The following is a 22,184-nucleotide window of genomic DNA, read 5'->3' as shown; positions in this document are numbered from 1 at the left end:
CATAATATTGTCGATCTGACAAGTGACTAATTCTAAAATGCATATATCGGACAAGAAACACTCATTGATTTCTCACGGCCTCAATCTGACGTCATGACCTCTTTCCGGGAAACTCCGGCTTGTGTTGTACACAACGCTAGGCATCATGGTGGCCAACAAAGTGTTCTCGATTACCGTGATCGGTTGCGACCACACGGAAGATTGTAAGACAATAAGTTCATTTTATAAGTTTTCAACTGTAAAAGAACTCTACGAACATTATCATCCTCCGCTGGACGAGTCATGCAAACAGTATACACACAGCGCCCAGGCTAACGGCGGTATCGATATCACGATGGATATCACCTAAAATTTATTAAAAAAAAAAAAAAAAACTACCTACCCGGTATTTTGTGTGATAAAAAAAATAAAATAAAATAAAAAGACCTACCTACCTACCCTATTTTTTTTCAAGATGTAATAGGAAACAAACAATTATTTTTTCTTGGCCTTAGTTGTCTTGTACCCAAATGATGTCAGAGCACTGCCGGAAATGATCGGGGGGGATTTTCTGATTGGTTAAAATATTTGCAATGGTGGCCTCCATGAAATAATCCATTCTGTATAGAAACTTGACTTTTGGAGATGGATATTTTACTTGTGTGAGCCCTTATTTTCAATTATTCACATAAATCGTTAGTTTATATCGTAATCTATCTTCATAACAGTATTTTAAAAATGGGTTTTCTTTTCTTTTAAGGTCAGCTTTGTGGAGCGTCCAGGCTGTGGTAGTACTGTGTAACCTGGGCGGCACGGTGGCGTAAGTGGTTAGCACGGTCGCCTCACAGCAAGAAGGTTCTGGGTTCGAGCCCAGCGGCCAGAGGGGGCCTTTCTGTGTGGAGTTTGCATGGGTTTCCTCCGGGTGCTCCGGTTTCCCCCACAGCCCAAAGACACACGGTCAGGTTAATATGGGGTGGCCTTGAGCGAGGTACCTAACTCCCAACTGCTCCCTGGGCATTGTAGCATGGCTGCCCACTGCTCTGGGTAGGTGTGTGTGTGCTCATTGCCCACGTGTGTGTGTTCACTGCTCCAGATGGGTTAAATGTAGAGAGGAATTTCACAAGCATGTGATGAATAAAGTTGCTCTTCTTCTTCTTCTTGTAGTATAGTGTAGTACTGTGTAACTGTGTAGTATAACAAACAGGAGACTGTTGATGTGTGCAGTGATTTTGGTGACGCGACAGTGAATAAGAGTAAAGTTATTGAATATTTTCATACCAACTCTTTTCGGTCTTGCACTTTTTAGATGGTCCCTGCGCACTAGTCTTACAGCCAGCTGCACACAGTACACAGTATTACACTACCTATTTTGCACTACATTTACCTTTATTTTGTACTACAACCACAATTCCAAAAATGTTGGGATGCTGTGTAAACTGTAAATAAAAACAGAATGCGATAATTTGCAAATCATGAAAACCCTATAGACCCCTTCGCAGTAAACGTCATTCATACGTAAGCGGAAATTGCGTGCGCAGCCTGGACCCAAAAAAGACTCAGAAATGCCTAGTTGTTGTGTTGTCGGGTGTCAGAATCGTAGCAGTGATGGGGTTAAAATGTACAGAATTCCAGCAGGATCTCACCCATTCCAAAAAAATCGCCGACGTCTATGGCTACAAGCCATCAAACGTGTAGACTGGGATGAAAGCACCATCAAAAATGCGCGGGTTTGCAGCGCCCACTTCATCACAGGTAAGATCAGGCTGTTTATTAAATCTTTCTTTTTTTATTCTTTCTAGTCTTCGTTTATTGATGTAGCAAAATACTTTGGTAACGTTTGTCTGATTAGCTGGGTCATAGTTACACAATGTAATGAATATTGTTAGCATGTTAACTTAGCTTTGCATGCAGTTTTGTTTGTAGGAGAGGTCTCGCTTGACTCAAGCAGTCCAGATTTTGTGCCATCATTATTTGTGTATGCCGAAAATCACAATTTTAAAGCAAGGATGGAAAGGTAAAATTGTGTGCCCTCATTCTAAATGCCAACTTACGTTGACTGCTCTAACCTAGCTCCCGCCCCGTTCAGTTTCATTTCTGGTCTCTGCCTCTCGCTTTTTACGCAGCTCTGATTTCTCTTCGCTGCACTCTTTACACTATCATTCCTTTCATGCCATTACCTCCTGCAAATTGCTGTTTAGTGTTGGTATTTGCTGTTGGAGCTAAAGCCACATTGCCATCACATCACTGGCATAATTTGATTAAAACAAAATGAATATGAATGTCCCATTGTTAATCAAGTTGTACATGCCCGCACATAACATAATCATATGCGTCTAAAGACTTGTAGGCACAAAGTTTTTCGTGGGTGTACACTGAAGTCTTGTCAATAAGGTACGAGTATATATCTGGCCATTGTATACCAGGGAACTTACTAACATCGTCCGTCCACTCTTTAATTAAATACGGATCCGGTAGGCGATGTCCACTTGTTAGAGTTAACTTATTTATGTAGCATTCTCGATCTTGTAACGACAATTGTTTGGCATAATCTGACAGCTCATAATGCCGGTCTATGGGCAGTGCCATTGTTTCTGGGTCCAGGCTGCGCGCGCATCCTGGCAACGGTCGGTTTGTTTACAAACATGCGAAGGGGTCTATAGTTCATTGAAAATAGTACAAAAACAACATATCAAGTGTTGTAACTGAGAAATTTTATTGTTTTTTGAAAAATATATGCTCATTTTGAATTTGATGTCAGCAACACATTTCAGAAAAGTTGGGACAGGGACATGTTTACCACTGTGTTGCACTGTGTTGTACTTTTAACAACACTCAGTAAACGTTTGGGAACTGAGGAGACCAATTGCTGTAGATCTGAAAGAGAAATGTTGTCCCATTCTTTGCTGATATACAATTTCAGCTGCTCAACAGTTCGGAGTCTCCTTTGTTGTATTTTGCACTTCATAATGCGCCAAATGTTTTAACTGGGAGACAGGTCTGGACTGCAGCAGGCCAGTTTAGCACCCGGACTCTTTTACTACGGAGCCATGCAGTTGTAATATGTGCAGAAAGCAGTTTGTTGTTATCTTGCTGAAAGAAGGAAGGCCTGCCCTGAAAAAGATTTAGTCTGGATGGCAGCATACTGCTCTTAAACGTATTTATATCATTCAGCATTAATGATGCCTTCCCAGATGTACAAGCTACCCATGTCATGTGCACTAATGTCCCCTCATACCATCACAGATGCTGGCTTTTGAACTGCGCACCGATAACAAGCCGGATGGTCCCTCTCCTCTTTAGCCTAGAGGACGTGGTGTCCGTGATTTCTAAAAAGAATTTCTACTTTTGATTCATCAGACCTCGGGACAGTTTTCCACTTCGCCTCAGTCCATCATAAAAGAGCTGGGGCCCAGAGAAGGGGGTGATGTTTCTGGATATTTTTTATATCTGGTTTTAACTTGCATTTGTGGATACAGTAATGAAGTGTTTTCACAGACGATGGTTTTGTGAAGTGGTCCTGAGCCCATACAGTGATTTCCACTACAGACATGTGTCTGCTTTTAATGCAGTGTCTCCTGAGGGCCTGAAGATCACAGGCATCCAATGTCAGTTTTCAGCCTTGTCTCTTGCATACAGAGATTTCTCCAGATTCTCTGAATCTTTAATGATATTATGGACCATAGATGATGTGATCCACAAATTCTTTGTGGTTTTACATTGAGGAACGCTATTCTTAAATTGTTGCGCTGTTTGCCCATGCAGTCTTTCACAGACCGGTGAACCCCGCCCCATCTTTACTTCTGAGAGACTCCAACTCTCTGGGATGTTCTTTTTCTACCCAATCATCTTACTGACCTGTTGCCAATTAACCAAATTATTATTATTATTATTATTTACCATTATGCAACTTTTTCAGTCTTTTGTTGCCCGTCCCAACTTTTTTGAAACTTGTTGCTGAAATCAAATTCAAAATGAGCATATATATTTTTTCAAAAAACAATAACATTTCTCAGTTTCAACAACTGATATGTTGTCTTTGTACTATTTTCAAAGAAACAGAGTTTCCATGATTTGCAGATTATCTCATTCTGTTTTTATTCATGCTTTACACAGCATCCCAACTTTTTTGGAATTGGGGTTGTATACTGGGTGGTTTGTGGGGTTTTTTGCTTTTATTTTGCACTATATATTGCCTTTACTTTGTATTATTTCTTCCGCCTATTTACTTATTTGTAATTGGCATTCATGGTGGACAGCAAACTAAGAATTTCATTGTGCAAGAGGACATGTCCTTACTGTGCATATGACAATAAAGGCATTCAATTTTTTTTGACAATTTTTTTTTCTTTTCTCTCTCTCTACACGCTGTTTGCACTGTTATTGGAGATGCTTTTAATCTCATTGTACATGTGTATAGTGACAATAGACCCCTTCGCAGTAAATGTCATTCATACGTAAGCGGAAATTGCGTGCGCAGCCTGGACCCAAAAAAGACTAAGAAATGCCTAGTTGTTGTGTTGTCGGGTGTCAGAATCGTAGCAGTGATGGGGTTAAAATGTTCAGAATTCCAGCAGGATCTCACCCATTCCAAAAAAATCGCCGACGTCTATGGCTACAAGCCATCAAACGTGTAGACTGGGATGAAAGCACTATCAAAAATGCGCGGGTTTGCAGCACCCACTTCATCACAGGTAAGATCAGGCTGTTTATTAAATCTTTCTTTTTTATTCTTTCTAGTCTTCGTTTATTGATGTAGCAAAATACTTTGGTAACGTTTGTCTGATTAGCTGGGTCATAGTTACACAATGTAATGAATATTGTTAGCATGTTAACTTAGCTTTGCATGCAATTTTGTTTGTAGGAGAGGTCTCGCTTGACTCAAGCAGTCCAGATTTTGTGCCATCATTATTTGTGTATGCCGAAAATCACAATTTTAAAGCAAGGATGGAAAGGTAAAATTGTGTGCCCTCACTCTAAATGCCAACTTACGTTGACTGCTCTAACCTAGCTCCCGCCCCGTTCAGTTTCATTTCTGGTCTCTGCCTCTCGCTTTTTACGCAGCTCTGATTTCTCTTAGCTGCACTCTTTACACTATCATTCCTTTCATGCCATTACCTCCTGCAAATTGCTGTTTAGTGTTGGTATTTGCTGTTGGAGCTAAAGCCACATTGCCATCACATCACTGGCATAATTTGATTAAAACAAAATGAATATGAATGTCCCATTGTTAATCAAGTCGTACATGCCCGCACATAACATAATCATATGCGTCTAAAGACTTGTAGGCACGAAGTTTTTCGTGGGTGTACACTGAAGTCTTGTCAATAAGGTACGAGTATATATCTGGCCATTGTATACCAGGGAACTTAGTAACATTGTCCGTCCACTCTTTAATTAAATGCGGATCCGGTAGGCGATGTCCACTTGTTAGAGTTAACTTATTTATGTAGCATTCTCGATCTTGTAACGACAATTGTTTGGCATAATCTGACAGCTCATAATGCCGGTCTATGGGCAGCGCCATTGTTTCTGGGTCCAGGCTGTGCGCGCATCCTGGCAACGGTCGGTTTGTTTACAAACATGCGAAGGGGTCTATAAAGGCATTCTATCTATTCTATCTACAATAAAATCTTTGAACTTGAACGCAAAGAGCAGTGTTATTACAGCAGTTCAGCTCGGAGAACGACTCGTTTTGATTAAAATTAGGTTGTAGCTAGTTGTCTACATTGGTACAATATGAAATAGGTGTCTATTGTATTTTAACAACATTTCGCTTAAGAGTTACTGATCTGGGAAGTTTGAATCTGTGAATATATTTCCAACTTTACCTCAGTTCAACCCAAACATGAAACAGAAAGAAAGAAAGAACAACTTTATTCATTACACACTTGTGAAATTCCTCTCTGCATTTAACCCACCTGAAGCAGTGAACACACATGTGAGCAATGAGCACACACACATACACTAGGGTGCATCAGTTGCCTTCACTTTCATAAAATCTGATGCATTTTTGTTTGGGTGTTCCTTTTCACCAATAAAGACATCCTGTAAAATTTTTTGACCATATTCAAAAGTCTAATGGTGGCACCATGAGGTTCATTTTTTGCCAAAAAACACTTCATCTCATCTCATTATCTCTAGCCGCTTTATCCTGTTCTACAGGGTCGCAGGCAAGCTGGAGCCTATCCCAGCTGACTACGGGCGAAAGGCGGGGTACACCCTGGACAAGTCGCCAGGTCATCACAGGGCTGACACATAGACACAGACAACCATTCACACTCACATTCACACCTACGCTCAATTTAGAGTCACCAGTTAACCTAACCTGCATGTCTTTGGACTGTGGGGGAAACCGGAGCACCCGGAGGAAACCCACGCGGACACGGGGAGAACATGCAAACTCCGCACAGAAAGGCCCTCGTCGGCCACGGGGCTCGAACCCGGACCTTCTTGCTGTGAGGCGACAGCGCTAACCACTACACCACCGTGCCGCCCCGAGTTTAAAGTTATCACGTTATAACGTGAAAAATATATGGTTATAACAAACTTTTCACGCTATTACGTGATATCTACTGATTTTTCTTTTTTTTCTGGTATGGCAGCAATACGCTTCTGTAAAGAACATACTTAGGGGTTGTTTTACAATCAGGGTACGCAAGCTACAAATCACATTTAACACTTATTATCTTCAATATCAAAAGGCTTGACTAAATAAACTCGGTTGTTTATTGTAGCCCTGTGATAGCTCTATTTACCATGCAAAAAAAAAAAAAAATTGGTGATAACGTTATTTTTGGTGAATGTATGGCAATATGTGTCATATTTAGCAAAATTACTCGTGTCATTTAGAAAAAGTGCTTTTTTGGCCACAGGTAGCTCCAAAAGGGATGCACTTACATCATTCTTTATACCGTAAAACACATATTTGGTTCCATATCATTGGAAACATAGTTAAGTTTTAATGTTGAATGCCAGTAAGTTTTCAGACTATTTTGATCAAATTAGTATGGAATTGTGTCAAAAAAAAAGTCCTCTCCGAGACAGCTAATTTTTCAATATAAAATAACATATCTAAAATGATTATTTTCATCCTAAAATGTGGTCAAGATATTGGGACATAAATATTAGAGACAACTAACACAAAGCTTACAGCCTTATATTTAAAAGCACTGTGGAAGGAGTGGATTCTGAATTGTCTCCCAGAATCACTTCATTTGTTTCCCCCAGCCCTGCTTAAAGCTACACTTAATCTTCTTATAATACAAACTATTACACATGCCTATCTGTTCTTTAACTTGTCCTTCACTTAAAACTGGTACAAGAACCAGTCTGAATCAATTTGAATTTTGGACCCCTGTGACACAAACTTTGTACCCTGATTGTAAAACAACCCTTATAACAAACTTTTCACGCTATTACGTGATATCGACTGATTTTTCTTCTTCTTTTTTTTTTTTCTGGTATGGCAGCAATACGCTTCTGTAAAGAACATACTACAACAAATACCTGAGATGCAGCTTCACCACCGTCAGAGTCCGTCTGGGTGCTGTTTTCACAAACTTTGCTGTTATTTTCACTTTTGACAATGAAACACAGAGCACAGAAACCGGCCTGGACCAAAATATATCCGAATTCTGAAATATACCAAATCAAGCCTAAAACGACAGCACACACGCAAAGCCAAAGATACAGCTCCTTCTTCTCCATTTGTCTTCAAATGGTCCTCGCTCTTCCACTACAGACTTAACGCTGTCTATGAGGACATTTCCGGAAAATTGAAACAATCCACGCAGCCCGGGTGCTGGAAGAGTTCTGACTGCAGTTACGATAATGTCCACACGATGGCGTGTGATTATCATAAATCACACAATAGCAGACATTCTTGATTAAACCCCTTTGTTAAGAACACGGTGGTGTAGAGGTTAGCACTGTCGCCTCACAGCAAGAAGGTTCTGGGTTCGAGCCCCGGGGCCGGCGAGGGCCTTTCTGTGTGGAGTTTGCATGTTCTCCCCGTGTCCACGTGGGTTTCCTCCGGGCGCTCCGGTTTCCCCCACAGTCCAAAGACATGCAGGTTAGGTTAACTGGTGACTCTAAATTAACCGTAGGTGTGAATGTGAGTGTGAATGGTTGTTTGTGTCTATGTGTCAGCCCTGTGATGACCTGGCGACTTGTCCAGGGTGTACCCCGCCTTTCGCCCGTAGTCAGCTGGGATAGGCTCCAGCTTGCCTGCGACCCTGTAGAAGGATAAAGCGGCTAGAGATAATGAGATGAGATGAGACACAATAGCAGACATTCTTGATTAAACCCCTTTGTTAAGAACACGGTGGTGTAGTGGTTAGCACAGTCGCCTCACAGCAAGAAGGTTCTGGGTTCGAGCCCCATGGCCGATGAGGGCCTTTCTGTGTGGTTTGCATGTTGTCCACGTGGGTTTCCTCTGGGTGCTCCGGTTTCCCCCACAGTCCAAAGACATGCAGGTTAGTTTAACTGGTGGCTCTAACTGGACCGTGAATGGTTGTTTGCGTCTATGGCCCTGTTTACATTATTTCAAATCAGCGGATCATCAGATTAACGTTTTTAAAACGATTCGCGTGCACACAGCAACGCCAATACACGGATACGCTAATCACATGACTAATTAGACGGCACGTCACATGATCCCAGTGCATATCGGGCATGCGCAAGTCACTCACCACTTGCAAGTGGAAGGATGGCAAGCGAACACCTTCTCCAGCAGATAAACACACCTGGCTGTGATGTTCATGTTCTCACTGAGTTTAAGCGCCTGAAGGAGGTTGAAATGTGTAAATAAACCTCAGCGCTTCCTCCTGCGCTCCAAATCACTCCGCCCTGAACAGCGAGTGCCCTCTGGAGGGTGCGCACTCCGGCCCTGCGTAGCTCACAGAGCGCGCGAGTGAAGCGCACGAGCAGTGATTCGGGACTGAGCCGCTGTGTGTGTGATCCCAACGCCAGCGAATCAGGAAGGTGGATGTCACAGTGACGTTGTCCAATGACGACGTCAGCTAGAGCTCAGCACAGCGTATCCGCGTATCCTCAATGTTTACACAGCAACGGTTCAAATACGAACTGGGTTGAATACGTCGGCCCTGGCGGATTCCCGTTTCCCGGCGTTTCCCGGCGTTTCAATGTGAACGGACAGTGCATCCGCGAAGAAAACGAGACAGATACGGTCTAATGTAAACTTGGCCTATGTGTCAGCCCTGTGATGATCTGGTGACTTGTCCAGGGTGTACCCCGCCTCTCGCTGGGATAGGCTCCTGTGACCCTGTAGAACAGGATAAGTGGCTACAGATAATGGATGGAGCACAACGTGACTTCTGCTATGCTCACATTGCCAGGCTGAAGTGACTCAAATCGATTTTTTTTTTTGCCTTAATGTGATCTTTGGGGTGGCACGGTGGTGTAGTGGTTAGTGCTGTCGCCTCACAGCAAGAAGGTCCGGGTTCGAGCCCCGTGGCCGGCGATGGCCTTTCTGTGTGGAGTTTGCATGTTCTCCCCGTGTCCGCGTGGGTTTCCTCCGGGTGCTCCGGTTTCCCCCACAGTCCAAAGACATGCAGGTTAGACTAACTGGCGACTCTACATTGACCGTAGGTGTGAATGTGAGTGTGAATGGTTGTCTGTGTCTATGTGTCAGCCCTGTGATGACCTGGCGACTTGTCCAGGGTGTACCCCGCCTTTCGCCCGTAGTCAGCTGGGATAGGCTCCAGCTTGCCTGCGACCCTGTAGAACAGGATAAAGCGGCTAGAGATAATGAGATGAGAATGTGATCTTTTTAGTGGACACAAAAATCCGATCTCTTAAAAATCAGATTTGAGTCATTTGGCTACATTCACATTACAAGCCTTGTTGTTCATTCTGGCTTTTGCTCAGAATGAATTTGCCTATTTTGTGGGTTCACATTCGTAATTACAAGTGACCTGTATCTGATGATGTTTGTCCTTTGGGATCAAAGATGACCATGACTTCAATTTGGTGGGTGGCGGTTGTGGGTCCAGAGGTGACTGATGAGGCTAATCTGGGCTTTGAAGGTACGCCTACATGTCGGGCACACGTGGATAGGTGTTGCAGTGGGGGTGGTAATAGTTCAAGCCTTCAGCGCAGCTTGTTTCTTCTGGGCCTTGGCAATATGTTTCATCTATTGTGGGAGCATAAGCACAAATTAACATTGCCTTGTTCTTGCCTCCAAGTGGGAGCTGAAGTGTCATCGGGTGATAGTTGATGATCTCCAGGAGTTTGGTAAGTTTCTTTGTGAGGTGGGACTTTACAGCAATCCAACGCCTGCCTCTCACCCTTCAGTGCCGCTACAACCACTCCAGAAGAAGGTATAACCACTACCATGTTCCATGAGCTGGCTTTTGTCCACTAGATGTGTTTCACTGAGGGCAGCTATGTCCACATTGTACTGAGTTAGTTCCCTGGCAACTAGTACAGTTCTTCTCTCCAGCCTGTCTTCTTTGATGTTATCCAGTAGCGTGCGCACGTTCCATGTCCCAAGGTTAAGCACCTTTTGTGGCCCTTTCCTCCATGGAGGTGAGCAGAGTGAATCCTAAACAGGGCTGCTCAGACACCCAGGGGGTTGCCGAATTCCACTGCTGCGTTGTTCCAGCAGAGAGTGACCCTATGCCCTGGGCCACCTGTGTGCAGGTTCATGACTACAGCTTTCAGTGTTTCCGCACCTGCTGCTTCACCACTTGCCCATTGTCACAGGACTTGAATTTGAATTTGAAGTCATGACTTACACGTGACTTGGATTAGAGTGAGGGAGAGTTGCACAGCCGTCAGCCTCACTCTCTCGTCCCGACCTAACTGGGTCCAAGAGCAAGACAGAATCAAGACGGCTGGAGCTAGGTCAGGATGCAGTGGATGGCCAACAGTGCTCTACGTGTTGCACTGTACCCTGATCACATTCCACAAACACTTTGCTGGGTCCGCCTTCCTGCCCACTGAACCACCTCAGCCTGCCGAGTCCAGTCTTCGGTCATAACCCTAACCAGGAGGAGTGAGGGGTTGCTAGTGCTTGCTCAAGGCACCACCCTATGCTAGTGGAGGGAAGGAGATGCCTCCTTTGCATCCATGGCGGTCAAGGACAGTACATGCCCACTGTGACCTGTAGCTAACAGTATTGTGAACATATTTGTCCTCAGAAACAGCATGCATGTGCACATTGATAAGTTTTCACATGAGTCATCTGCATCACCACCAACAAAAAAATGTCATATTTGTGGGATGACTCATGGTACTAAAACCGACTAAATGGATATGCCAGTAACTAATGCATGCATAGCATTTTACTCTGGAAGATGGCAAACAATTCATCAGCTGTACATGATTAGGTTGAGAAGGAAAAAAACCCATACAGCTAGCGTTTGCAGCTATTGCTACCTTCATTGTCATTTTGCTGCACTGCTTGTGCTGGCTGATGAAGACAGTGCTCAGCACCTGTGTATAGGCATAAAAGCCACATGAATTCTGATCTGACCGTTTTTGTTCATGGTGCATGGCTGCGCATCGGATACATTTACAATCTAGGACCACACATGAAAGTGACTCAAATTTGATTTGAAAAGATCAGATTTATATGTCCACACAACCCTGAAAAAAAGTGTGTCACATTAAGGCAAAAAAAAAAAAAAAAAATGATTTGAGTCACTTCAGCCAGGTAATGTGACCAGGCTTTGCTCAATTCCAACTTTTTGCTCAGATTGAATCTTTACAGTTCACATGCACATTTCAAGTGACCTGTATCTAAATGTAATGTGAACACAACTGTTCCCCAAAACAGCATGCATGCGCACATTGATACAATTTGGATGAGTCATCTGTCTCACCACCAACAAAAAATGTCATATTTGTGAGACAACTCATAGTATTAAAACTGTTCATACTGTTGGTCCAAATCTACCACCAAATTAGCATGTTTCCTGTATGTGCGATGTAAACATGAGCTTTACATGACGTTAAAAGTCACAGATGTAAAAAAAACAACAAAAAAAAAAACCTGAAATCCAAACAGAACCATCAGAACTAAACCAATTTGCAAAAATGCAACTGAATTGTATTTCAAATCACATATGAATGTGATTTGAAATGAATTTGGAAAAAAATTCAATCTTATTTTCTTCAGACTTACTACATATGATCAGATTCGAACCGGATATGCACATAAATCAGATTTAGAATGACAGTCTACACATAGCCTAAATGGCCACACTAGTAGCTAATGCATGCATTGCATTTTGCTCTGGAAGATGACATTTCGTCCGCTGTACACGATCAGGTCGAGAAGGGGGAAAAAAAAAGCCAGACAGCTAGTTTTTGCTGTTTTCTCCACTTTTGTAGCTCTCTCTCCGTTGTTGTTTTGCTGCACTGCCAGTGCTGGCTGATGAAGACAGCACTCCATGCATGCTTATAGGCAAAAAGCCACATGAATCTGACCACTCTCATTCATGCCGCATGGCCACGTATTGGATACGTATTCTACTCGTGTACTAACAACCAGACATCTGGCTGGCCCCAAAACAAAGCAGTTGATGAAGACCATTGTGAGAGCTATGAACAATGTCAAAAACAGCAGTGACACCAACAACCACATCCACAGTTTGAAGAAGACTTTGAGAGCATCAAGATAGAGGCCACATCACAAGATGCAAACCACTCAACAGTAAGAATTAGAAGACCAGTTTGGAATTTACGGGCGGCACGGTGGTGTAGTGGTTAGCGCTGTCGCCTCACAGCAAGAAGGTCCGGGTTCGAGCCCCGTGGCCGGCGAGGGCCTTTCTGTGTGGAGTTTGCATGTTCTCCCCATGTCCGCGTGGGTTTCCTCCGGGTGCTCCGGTTTCCCCCACAGTCCAAAGACATGCAGGTTAGTTTAACCCTTTGGTGACTGACCCCTTGAAAATGGTTCCTCCAGGAACCATGACGTTTCAGTTGTCAAGACAACGGAAAAACTAAAATACAAGAGCATTTTGTTTTGTGCACAAGAGCACTGTGACGTATCTTTCTGTTTTTGTATTTTAGTTTTTCCGTTGTCTTGACAACTGAAACGTCATCGTTCCTGGAGGAACCATTTTCAAGGGGTCAGTCACCAAAGGGTTAACTGGTGACTCTAAATTGACCGTAGGTGTGAGTGTGAATGGTTGTCTGTGTCTATGTGTCAGCCCTGTGATGACCTGGCGACTTGTCCAGGGTGTACCCCGCCTTTCGCCCGTAGTCAGCTGGGATAGGCTCCAGCTTGCCTGCGACCCTGTAGAACAGAATGGAGTGGCTAGAGATGATGAGATGAGATGATGAGTTTGGAATTCACAAAGAAATACAGAGATGAGCCACAAAGGTTCTGGAACCAGATTAACCTCTACAAAAGTGATGGAAAGGCCAAAGTGTGGTGGAGGAATAAAAGGATCTGCTCATGATCCAAAACATATGACCTCATCGGTCAAGCACAGTGGGGGTAGCGTCATGGCTAGGGCTTGCATGGCTGCTTCTGGAATTGGCTGAGTAATGTTTATTGATGACATAACTCATGATGGTAGCAGCAGAATGAATTCGGGCATCTACAGAAAAATTATCAATTTACAGAGAAATGCATCTAGTATTATAGGGAGGAACTTAATGCAGTAAGACAATGGCCAAAAATAAACTGCCAACATAAAGGACTTCATGAGGAGGAAAAGATTGGAAGGTTTTAGCCTGGCCACATCAATCGCCAGACCTTTACACTATTGAGCATGCATTTAACTTCCTGAAGAGGAAAACGGATATGCAACCAAACATGGTGTTAAGAACCCTTTAACTCACCTAAAAATTGGATGGTCTGCCAAAAAAAAGGTGCCATGTTCCAAGGCGCTCCACAGGGTCGTTAGGGCAGCAGAGAAAACAATAGGCTGCCCCCTCCCCACCCTGGAACAGATTTACACCTCCAGATGCCACAGGAAAGCAATGGACATTTCAAAAGACTCTTCACACCCCGGTCATTGTCTCTTTCAGCTTTTGCCATCAGGCAAGAGATACAGAGCAATGAAAATCAGGACAAACTGCCAAAAACAGTTTCTATCCCAAAGCAATCATGGCTTTAAGCTCAAATGTGCAATAGAACTATTCTTGGCCCTATCCCCAATGTGCAATTTGTGTATATATCAGTGCAATCTGTGTACATACAGAACAATTCTGTTTATACTATTTTATCAGTGCAATCTGTGTACATATAGAACCAATACAATACAATTCTGTTTATACTATTTTACCAGTGCAATTCTGTATACTTTACTATTTATTTTTATACTTTTTTTTCCCTATAACTCATGAGTCAACAGCACCTTCAATTTCATTGTACCTTTGAAAAAAGTGACAGTGACGAAAAACTTATCTTAAGTTGTTTAACACATTTGATGTGCATACAGCATCAGGCAACGAAAGCTGAAACCCTGATAGAACTTTCATTCTTTGCACACAAAAAATTCCAATACTTTTGGGAGCAACTGCATTTAAAAACATGCTGTCAATGCTAGCTGGGCAGCAGGGTGATGTAGCAGTTAGCACAGTCACCTCGAAGCAAGAAGGTTCTGGGTTTGAGCCCAGTAACAAACAGGGGCCTTTCTGTGTAGATTGCATGTTCTCCCCATGTCTGCATGGGTTTCCTCCACCATCCAAAGACATGCAGTTAGGTTAAATGGATACTCTAAATTGCCCATAAGTGTGAATGTGTGTGAGGAGTAAACCACCATAAAATTACTCCAGTAGAAGGCAACAGGAAGCCACTACTGTAATTCTTCCCTAGAAACTTGGACCTGCTATCAGGCAGAACACTGAAAAGAGAGAACAGGTTAGCTAATGATTGAAACACCTGTTCCCTGATTATGGAAGAAACAACCTTTGACCAGATGCCTAGTAATGCATCCATTGACCTTGTAGTGTTTCATTTCAAAAATTATAAAAAGATTCCTGGTCAGGTCCTATATACAGTTAATACATTAGCCCATATTAAAGTTAAACCTTCAATCCTTTTTCATTTAAATCCAGGCAAACCATTTGTGTATCTCAAAGGCAGATTGAATCAGAGAAATGGGTTCATAAAACTGTTTATGCCATAGACTAAAGTATGTGAAATGTTTTCTAGTAATATTGCTTATTCTGGCTTATAGTAACGTCCGACAGAAAAATTAACCTGACATATGATCCAGGATACATAGAGAATGATTGGCTGGGAAGATGAGGAGAATTAGCATAGGGGTCAAAATGCAAGCCATAGCAAGTTAGGGTGCATCAGTTGCCCCCTAAAAATGAAAAGTTCCTCCGATCATGATGCATTTTTGTTTTTATGTTCCTTTTGATAATTGGACACACTGGGTGAAATATTTTGACAAAATTCAAAAGTTTAATGGTGGCACCAGGAGCTCAAAGTTTTGGAAAAAGCTGCTATTTTATGACTTTTATGACAAAACTTCGATCACTTTTCATGAAACATTATGGCACCTTATAGAGTATCCCAAATATCTTAGATACACATTTTTAGTGCATATTCTAAATATATTGTCAAGCACAGTTTGAGTTTTAGCTGTTCATTGAATCATTGTTCAACTACTTTTAAACAACACAAATGTATTATGAATCACATTAATGCTTCTCAATCCCTTGCAAAGGTTCTTAACATGATCTCTGGGTCACAAGAAATCAATAAAAAATGGAGTCAAACATTGTGATTCAAACCTTACGCGAAACATAAAATGAGCGTTTTTTGGCAAAAAATGAACCTCATGGTGCCACCATTAGACTTTTGAATATGGTCAAAAAAATTTTACAGGATGTCTTTATTGGTGAAAAGGAACACCCAAACAAAAACGCATCAGATTTTATGAAATTGAGGGCAACTGATGCACCCTAATAGCAGTACATTTCCTTTTGGTACACATGACTTAAGAGGCACCCAGATACCCTATCCTTCACAGCTGTTCTTGACTGAGACCCACACATCAGACTGGAAGACAGCCCAGGAATTTGAAACTCTGGAACTACAACATGCCCGTCTGTACCTCTTGAGGCATTAAATCATGCAGGCCATTGAACCAACACTAATCAACAGCAGATATGCAGATTCATTAACAGTCCTTTCTGTTTAAAAATCAATAAAAACCTTGAAAGAAGTGCAAAAAACAACAAACATGAAAACAACTCAACACATACGATCAGGTAAAGTTGGTCTTTATTGAATTGTCTCAAACAGTCTGGATGACAAAATAGGTTTCAGTATATGGCATGGCTTGTTCTAGGAATGGCCAAGTGAAAAGGGGGGAGAAAACAAAAACTTTGCCAAAATAAAAGCACAAACTATTTCCACAGTACAACCAGTACTGATATACTAGTTGGTCCCTATAAATAAGGCGGAATTTGAGTCCTTGCAAATGTACAAGTTATTTTACATTTAGATACCCCAACATTAATGGTCAAATATTTAGATGAATTTCTTAAACTCGTCATACAGGACAAGAACAAAGGCGCCACCCATGCCTCGGAGAACATTGGACCAAGCTCCCTTGAAGAAGGCCTTGCCTCCCTCATCACGGGCAATCTTCCTCCAGCAGTCAATTGTACCACTGTACATGATGTCAGCTGCAATGCAAAACGAGGTGTGTTACTTTTATAGCAAAAAGAAACCGAACAAACTTCGCACACGACCTGCTATATGCCTACCTCCTTTGCGTCCAGACTGCATCATCATACGACGACGCACAGTGTCGAAGGGGTAAGATGTAAGGCCAGCAACAGCCGTTACAGTCTGAGCAATCATCCAACTCACAATAATATGGGTGTTTTTGGGATCTGGCAACATGCCTACAGAGGAGAGCATTAAATCAATTAATAAACCACAAATATAGTCTTAAAAAAAAAAAAAAATCCCTAAACTACCAACAGTACTCACCCTTAGCTGTGTCGTAGATGCCGAAGTAAGCCGCTCTGTAGATGATGATACCCTGCACAGATACATTGAAACCCTGGTACAGACCCTTGAGGCCATCAGACTTGAAGATTTTCACTAAGCAGTTGCCCAAACCTGTGAACTCTCTCTCTGCTCCGGCTTTGCCCACATCTGCTGCCAGACGGGTTCTGGCAAAGTCGAGAGGGTAGACAAAGCAAAGAGAGGTGGCACCAGCAGCACCACCAGAGGCCAGGTTACCAGCAAAGTACCTCCAGAACTGGGTGCGCTTGTCTACGCCGTCCAGAAAGACCTTCTTGTACTTGTCCTTGAAAGCAAAGTTGAGGGCCTGAGTGGGGAAATATCTGATGACATTGGCCAAGTTGCCTCTCCAGAACGACAAGAAACCCTGCTCCTTGGGAATACGGACAACACAGTCGACGATACCCTTATACTGCTTATCAGCTGTAATTTGTTTGCTGGCATGTTGAACCTGCAAAGGGAAACAAGTCATATAATGAGCTAAACTTTTTAAAAAGCGCCATTGAGAAACGTGCACCAATGATTTGTGAGCCCATTCAAGCTATTATGTAACAACACCAGACCTCTTGGCTTAAAAAAAAAAGAGAACCAAGGCACAACTAGTACTGCTGGTTGTCATTTTACTTCCAGACAGAAACTGGAGTGGTGAAAAAGTGACCAGAACAGAGAAGAAAGCAATGAATACCTCAGGAGGACAAGCTCTCCCCTTGTTATGACCTTGGCTCAAGTAAAAAGAAATACCAAAAACACTCACCCACTAATATTAGAAGGCTTTTTTTTTTTTAAATCCTTCAACGATAGAACTTTTATTGCAAAAAAAAAAGGTGGTTGCGCTAACCAAGCTAAATCTTCTAATCACTAAAGTCAAATTAACTAAACCCGTTCAACTGTTCGTGAAAAGACAAAGTAATGGCGGAGAACTGGAAAAACACTTCAGGATTTCAGATGACTCCGATCTCTCCACTCGTCCCCGCTAGCAAGCCAGCTTTCATGTTAGCTCGTTAGCTTCCTGTTCACTGTAGGCCTTGTGCTAGCCGGTTAATTGTTCCTGGAGTGTACAAGCTAAGGTCATGCCACATAGCGAGCTAGCACCAGACTCGAGAACCACGTCATCCGACTCGTCATCGGGTTTTTTTCCATAGAAAAAGCAGAAATATCCAGCTATATTAACTGCTTTATGGACATTCATTTAAGTCTTAATAAGGTCTTTTACCACCGTCAGCCAACATTCTGTGGTAAGATTGTGAACTAGCCACCCTGTGCTAACTAGCTAGTTAGCTTTAGCAACGATTACTTAGCTACAGAATGTGTAAGAGAGACAAGTTATCCGTCGAATCTATTACATAGCTGTATTAACTCAAGACACATTTCTAATAAAACTATATAGGATGCTAAAATTCATTAGCCAGCCGCAGGCTACGACGACTTCCGGAACACGCCAGAGGATTATTAATCCGAGTTCATTTATTCACACAAATGACCCCATTTTACCTGAAGAAGTAGTTTCACTCTTTCAATTGGAGCAACAGCTGTTTTGGAAATGGCGGCGGCAATACCACCAGCCAAGAAGTCCTTAGCGAAAGAAACGGCGGTTTCACTCATTGTTGGGCGATGTTAAAGTGGTGTCGTTTCAAGGAGACAAAATCCCGCTCAGGCGCAGGACACACACGGAAAGCCGGTTGGGTCGAAATGGCCGAATAAAAAGTTGCGAAGATACTTTAAACTGCCTGGATTCGCGAGACAAAACGTGAACAGAAATACTGCACCCTGATTGGCTACTTGGAACCAAGGCGGAGTTACGGACGGGTGGAGTCAAAGAGGTTCAGGCTAGGACTGTGCCTTGTCTAAAAATGGAAATATGATTTAAATCAGTATTCTCTCTCATCATCTCTAGCCGCTTTATCTTGTTCTACAGGGTCGCAGGCAAGCTGGAGCCTATCCCAGCTGACTATGGGCGAGAGGCGGGGTACACCCTGGACAAGTCGCCAGGTCATCACAGGGCTGACACATGCCCCATTTCCACCAAAGCAGTTCCAGGGCTGGTTTGGGGCCAGTGCTTAGTTTGGAATCGGGTTTTCTGTTTCCACTGACAAAGAACTGGCTCTGGGGCCAGAAAAACCGGTTCCAGGCTAGCACCAGCTCTCTGCTGGGCCAGAGGAAAGAACCGCTTATGTCAGCGGAGTTGTTAAGACCGACAACAATAACAAGACCGTGAAAGATCGCCATTTTTAAGCGACGAGAAGCAGCAGCTGTACAAACGCGAAGTCATCCATTATTATTATTCTTGTTGTTGTTGTTGCTGCTTCTTCCGCGTTGTTTTTGCTTCGATATTCGAGCCAAGGTTTATGCAAACGTAATGACGTAACTGACGTATACAGCGACGTAATGACGTATACAGCGACGTAATGACGTGTCTTCTCTTAGCACCGCGAGCGATGGAAAAGCAAGCTGGTTCTCAGCTGGCTCGCAAGTTGAACGAGTTGTGAACCAGCACTGGCTCCGAACCAGCCCTGGAACTGATGTGGTGGAAAAGGGGTATGAGAGACACAGACAACCATTCACATTCACACCTACGGTCAATTTAGAGCAGGGGGTGTCCAAACTGATCCATAAAGGGCCATGTGGCTGCAGGTTTTCATTCCAGCCATGCAGCAGCACACCTGACTTGGCTCATTCAATCAACTGAACTGTCTTCACACAGTCAAATACTTGCAGCCACACCCACCCTTGATTAAAGGGTGGGTGTGTCAGTTGATTGAATAAGCCAAATCAGGGTGCTGCTGCATGGCTGGAATGAAAACCTGCAGCCACACGGCCCTTTATGGATCAGTTTGGACACCCCTGATTTAGAGTCACCAGTTAACCTAACCTGCATGTCTTTGGACTGTGGGGGAAACCGGAGCACCCGGAGGAAACCCACGCAGACACGGGGAGAACATGCAAACTCCGCACAGAAAGGCCCTCGCCGGCCACGGGGCTCGAACCCGGACCTTATTGCTGTGAGGCGACAGTGCTAACCACTACACCACCGTGCCGCCCACTAAATCAGTATTCAAATGGTAAAAAAAAAAACAAAACACTAAAGCCACACCAATTTAATTAGTTGGTTCTCGGATTTTTTCAGGCAAAATATGACGCGAGCGAGCGAGAAAAATAAAAATTAAAAAAATACTCTGATGGTAAAATTAGCAGTGGAAACAGAGGGCTTTCATAATAGAGAATCAAAACAAAGACAATACATTATTGTTACACATTTCATATGGCTCTTTTAATAGCTTATCTTATTTCCACCCATATGCATTAAGGATAATTGAAAATAAAAGTCTGAAACAACAGTCTTGTGACTAATAGTATTAGAACGACAAGATCACGCTGTTTCACCAGATATGCAGACGGTAGCCTATGTGACTAAAACTCCGCGATCAATTTAACTGAGATGAATATTCATCAACGTGCCCTCTTGAATTTCGACACACCTGTCAAAGATTTTACACTTCTGTTCACTGAATATCCTAACAATCACAAACACAAGCTTTGCAGGATTCCCCTCCACAGGCATGTTTCTTCCACAAGTCTTTATCTAAAGTGAAAGGGGCGATTTGATTGGTTTTCGATGTCACGTGACCTCAACCTGCAGTCTTCAGATTTTTTTTTTCATTTTGCATTTTCTTCAAGCGGCGATTCCGAGAACCAATTAATCGAATTGGTGTGGCCTAATCTATACTATTTTAAAGGTTTTCAGTGGTGGTTTTAAAGCTGAAATATGGATTTACACACACACACACACACACACACACACACACACAGGAGGAGGTGGTGGAGTTGAGGATGTTAAGGTTTGCGGTGGGAAGTTGGACAGGATAAGGAACGAGCACATCAGAGGGACAGCACATGTGGAGAGCTTGGGAATTAAGCTAAGAGAGATGAGATTGAGATGGTATGGGCACATCCTGAGAAGAGATGCAGAGCATGTTGGAAGGAGAATGTTGAGGATGGAGCTGCCAGGCACACGAAAACGAGGAAGGCCAAAGAGGAGATACATGGATGTGGCGAGAGAGGACATGAAAGTGGCAGGTGTGGTAGAGAAGGATGCTGAAGACCGGGAGCAATGGAGACGAAAGCTCCGCTGTGGCGACCCCTAATCGGGAGCAGCCAAAAGAAGAAGAAGAAACTAGATTCTCTGAGAAAAGTACTGTATCTGTGACTGTTTCAGGCTCAGTAATTAAAGCATATATGCAGAATCATGGCCTCATTTTTTGTTTATAAATGCCTTGAGACCTCAAGTTGGAGGTGGTGGAGTTGAGGATGTTAAGGTTCGTGGTGGGAGGTTGGACAGGATAAGGAACGAGCACATCAGAGGGACAGCACATGTGGAGAGCTTGGGAATTAAGCTAAGAGAGATGAGACTGAGATGGTATGGGCACATCCTGAGAAGAGATGCAGAGCATATTGGACGGAGAATGTTGAGGATGGAGCTGCCAGGCACACGAAAACGAGGAAGGCCAAAGAGGAGATACATGGATGTGGTGAGAGAGGACATGAAAGTGGCAGGTGTGGTAGAGAAGGATGCTGAAAACAGGGAGCAATGGAGAAGAAAGCTCCGCTGTGGCGACCCCTAATCGGGAGCAGCCAAAAGAAGAAGAAGAAACTAGATTCTCTGAGAAAAGTACTGTATCTGTGACTGTCTCAGGCTCAATAATTAAAACATATACGCAGAACCATGGCCTCACTTTTCGTTTATAAATGCCTTGAGACCTCAAGAATGGCACAGAAATAGTTTTAAGTGTTAACAATAAATCTAATATAGTAATTTTTATGATTAAAGTGATTAATATTCATATAGGTAGCGGTCTGAGCGAATGACTTTGACGTTCGTAACGTCACAGCAGGAAGTCTATCTGTCTCATCGCCATTTCCGCTATACTAAAACGCAGAGCTGACCGCAACTCTGATCCTCCATTTTGAGCTAATTTATCACCATGCCACATAGATGTGTTGCTGCACCCACCAGCAACACGACAGAAGGTGGATTTACGTTGCATTCGTGGTCCAAGAATGTTCAAACTACAAAGATTTGGGCGCATTTTGCGAGAAGTTCACGGACACATTGGGCGCCTACGAAGTGGTCTCTCCTCTGCTCTGCACATTTTACTGATGACTCGTACAAGACCTCTGATCTGTTGAGGAGCGTTGGCTATAAGCCTGTAAGAGGGTGCAGTACCAACAATTAAAGGAAGCT

At 43.0% G+C, this 22,184-nt stretch overlaps 2 protein-coding genes across 5 annotated transcripts in view; both read right to left on the bottom strand.

Annotated features, from left to right (window-relative positions):
* si:rp71-46j2.7 (uncharacterized) overlaps nt 1–7,762 on the bottom strand; it is an 89,700-nt gene extending 81,938 nt beyond the window's left edge. For all 4 annotated transcript variants that reach the window (XM_060927757.1, XM_060927755.1, XM_060927758.1 and 1 more), the window contains exon 1: nt 7,486–7,762. In XM_060927757.1, coding sequence (XP_060783740.1) covers nt 7,486–7,686 — 201 coding nt within the window. In that variant the 5' untranslated portion in view covers nt 7,687–7,762. The remainder of the gene's footprint in view (nt 1–7,485) is intronic.
* An 8,413-nt stretch (nt 7,763–16,175) lies between these two features.
* Nucleotides 16,176–18,649, bottom strand: slc25a5 (solute carrier family 25 member 5). The gene is made up of 4 exons (XM_060927754.1): nt 18,437–18,649; nt 16,910–17,396; nt 16,681–16,821; nt 16,176–16,599 (listed from the first exon to the last, which is right to left on the bottom strand). Exons 1-4 carry the CDS (start codon nt 18,545–18,547, stop codon nt 16,442–16,444), a joined length of 897 nt encoding a protein of 298 aa, XP_060783737.1. The 5' UTR covers nt 18,548–18,649; the 3' UTR covers nt 16,176–16,441.
* Between the last annotated feature and the right edge of the window lie 3,535 nt (nt 18,650–22,184).

Source organism: Neoarius graeffei, chromosome 8, assembly GCF_027579695.1.
Source record: "Neoarius graeffei isolate fNeoGra1 chromosome 8, fNeoGra1.pri, whole genome shotgun sequence".
In the NCBI taxonomy this organism is placed as follows: domain Eukaryota; kingdom Metazoa; phylum Chordata; class Actinopteri; order Siluriformes; family Ariidae; genus Neoarius; species Neoarius graeffei.
The sequence above is the reverse complement of the archived record's forward strand: the minus strand, read 5'-3'. Positions and strand labels throughout refer to the sequence as shown.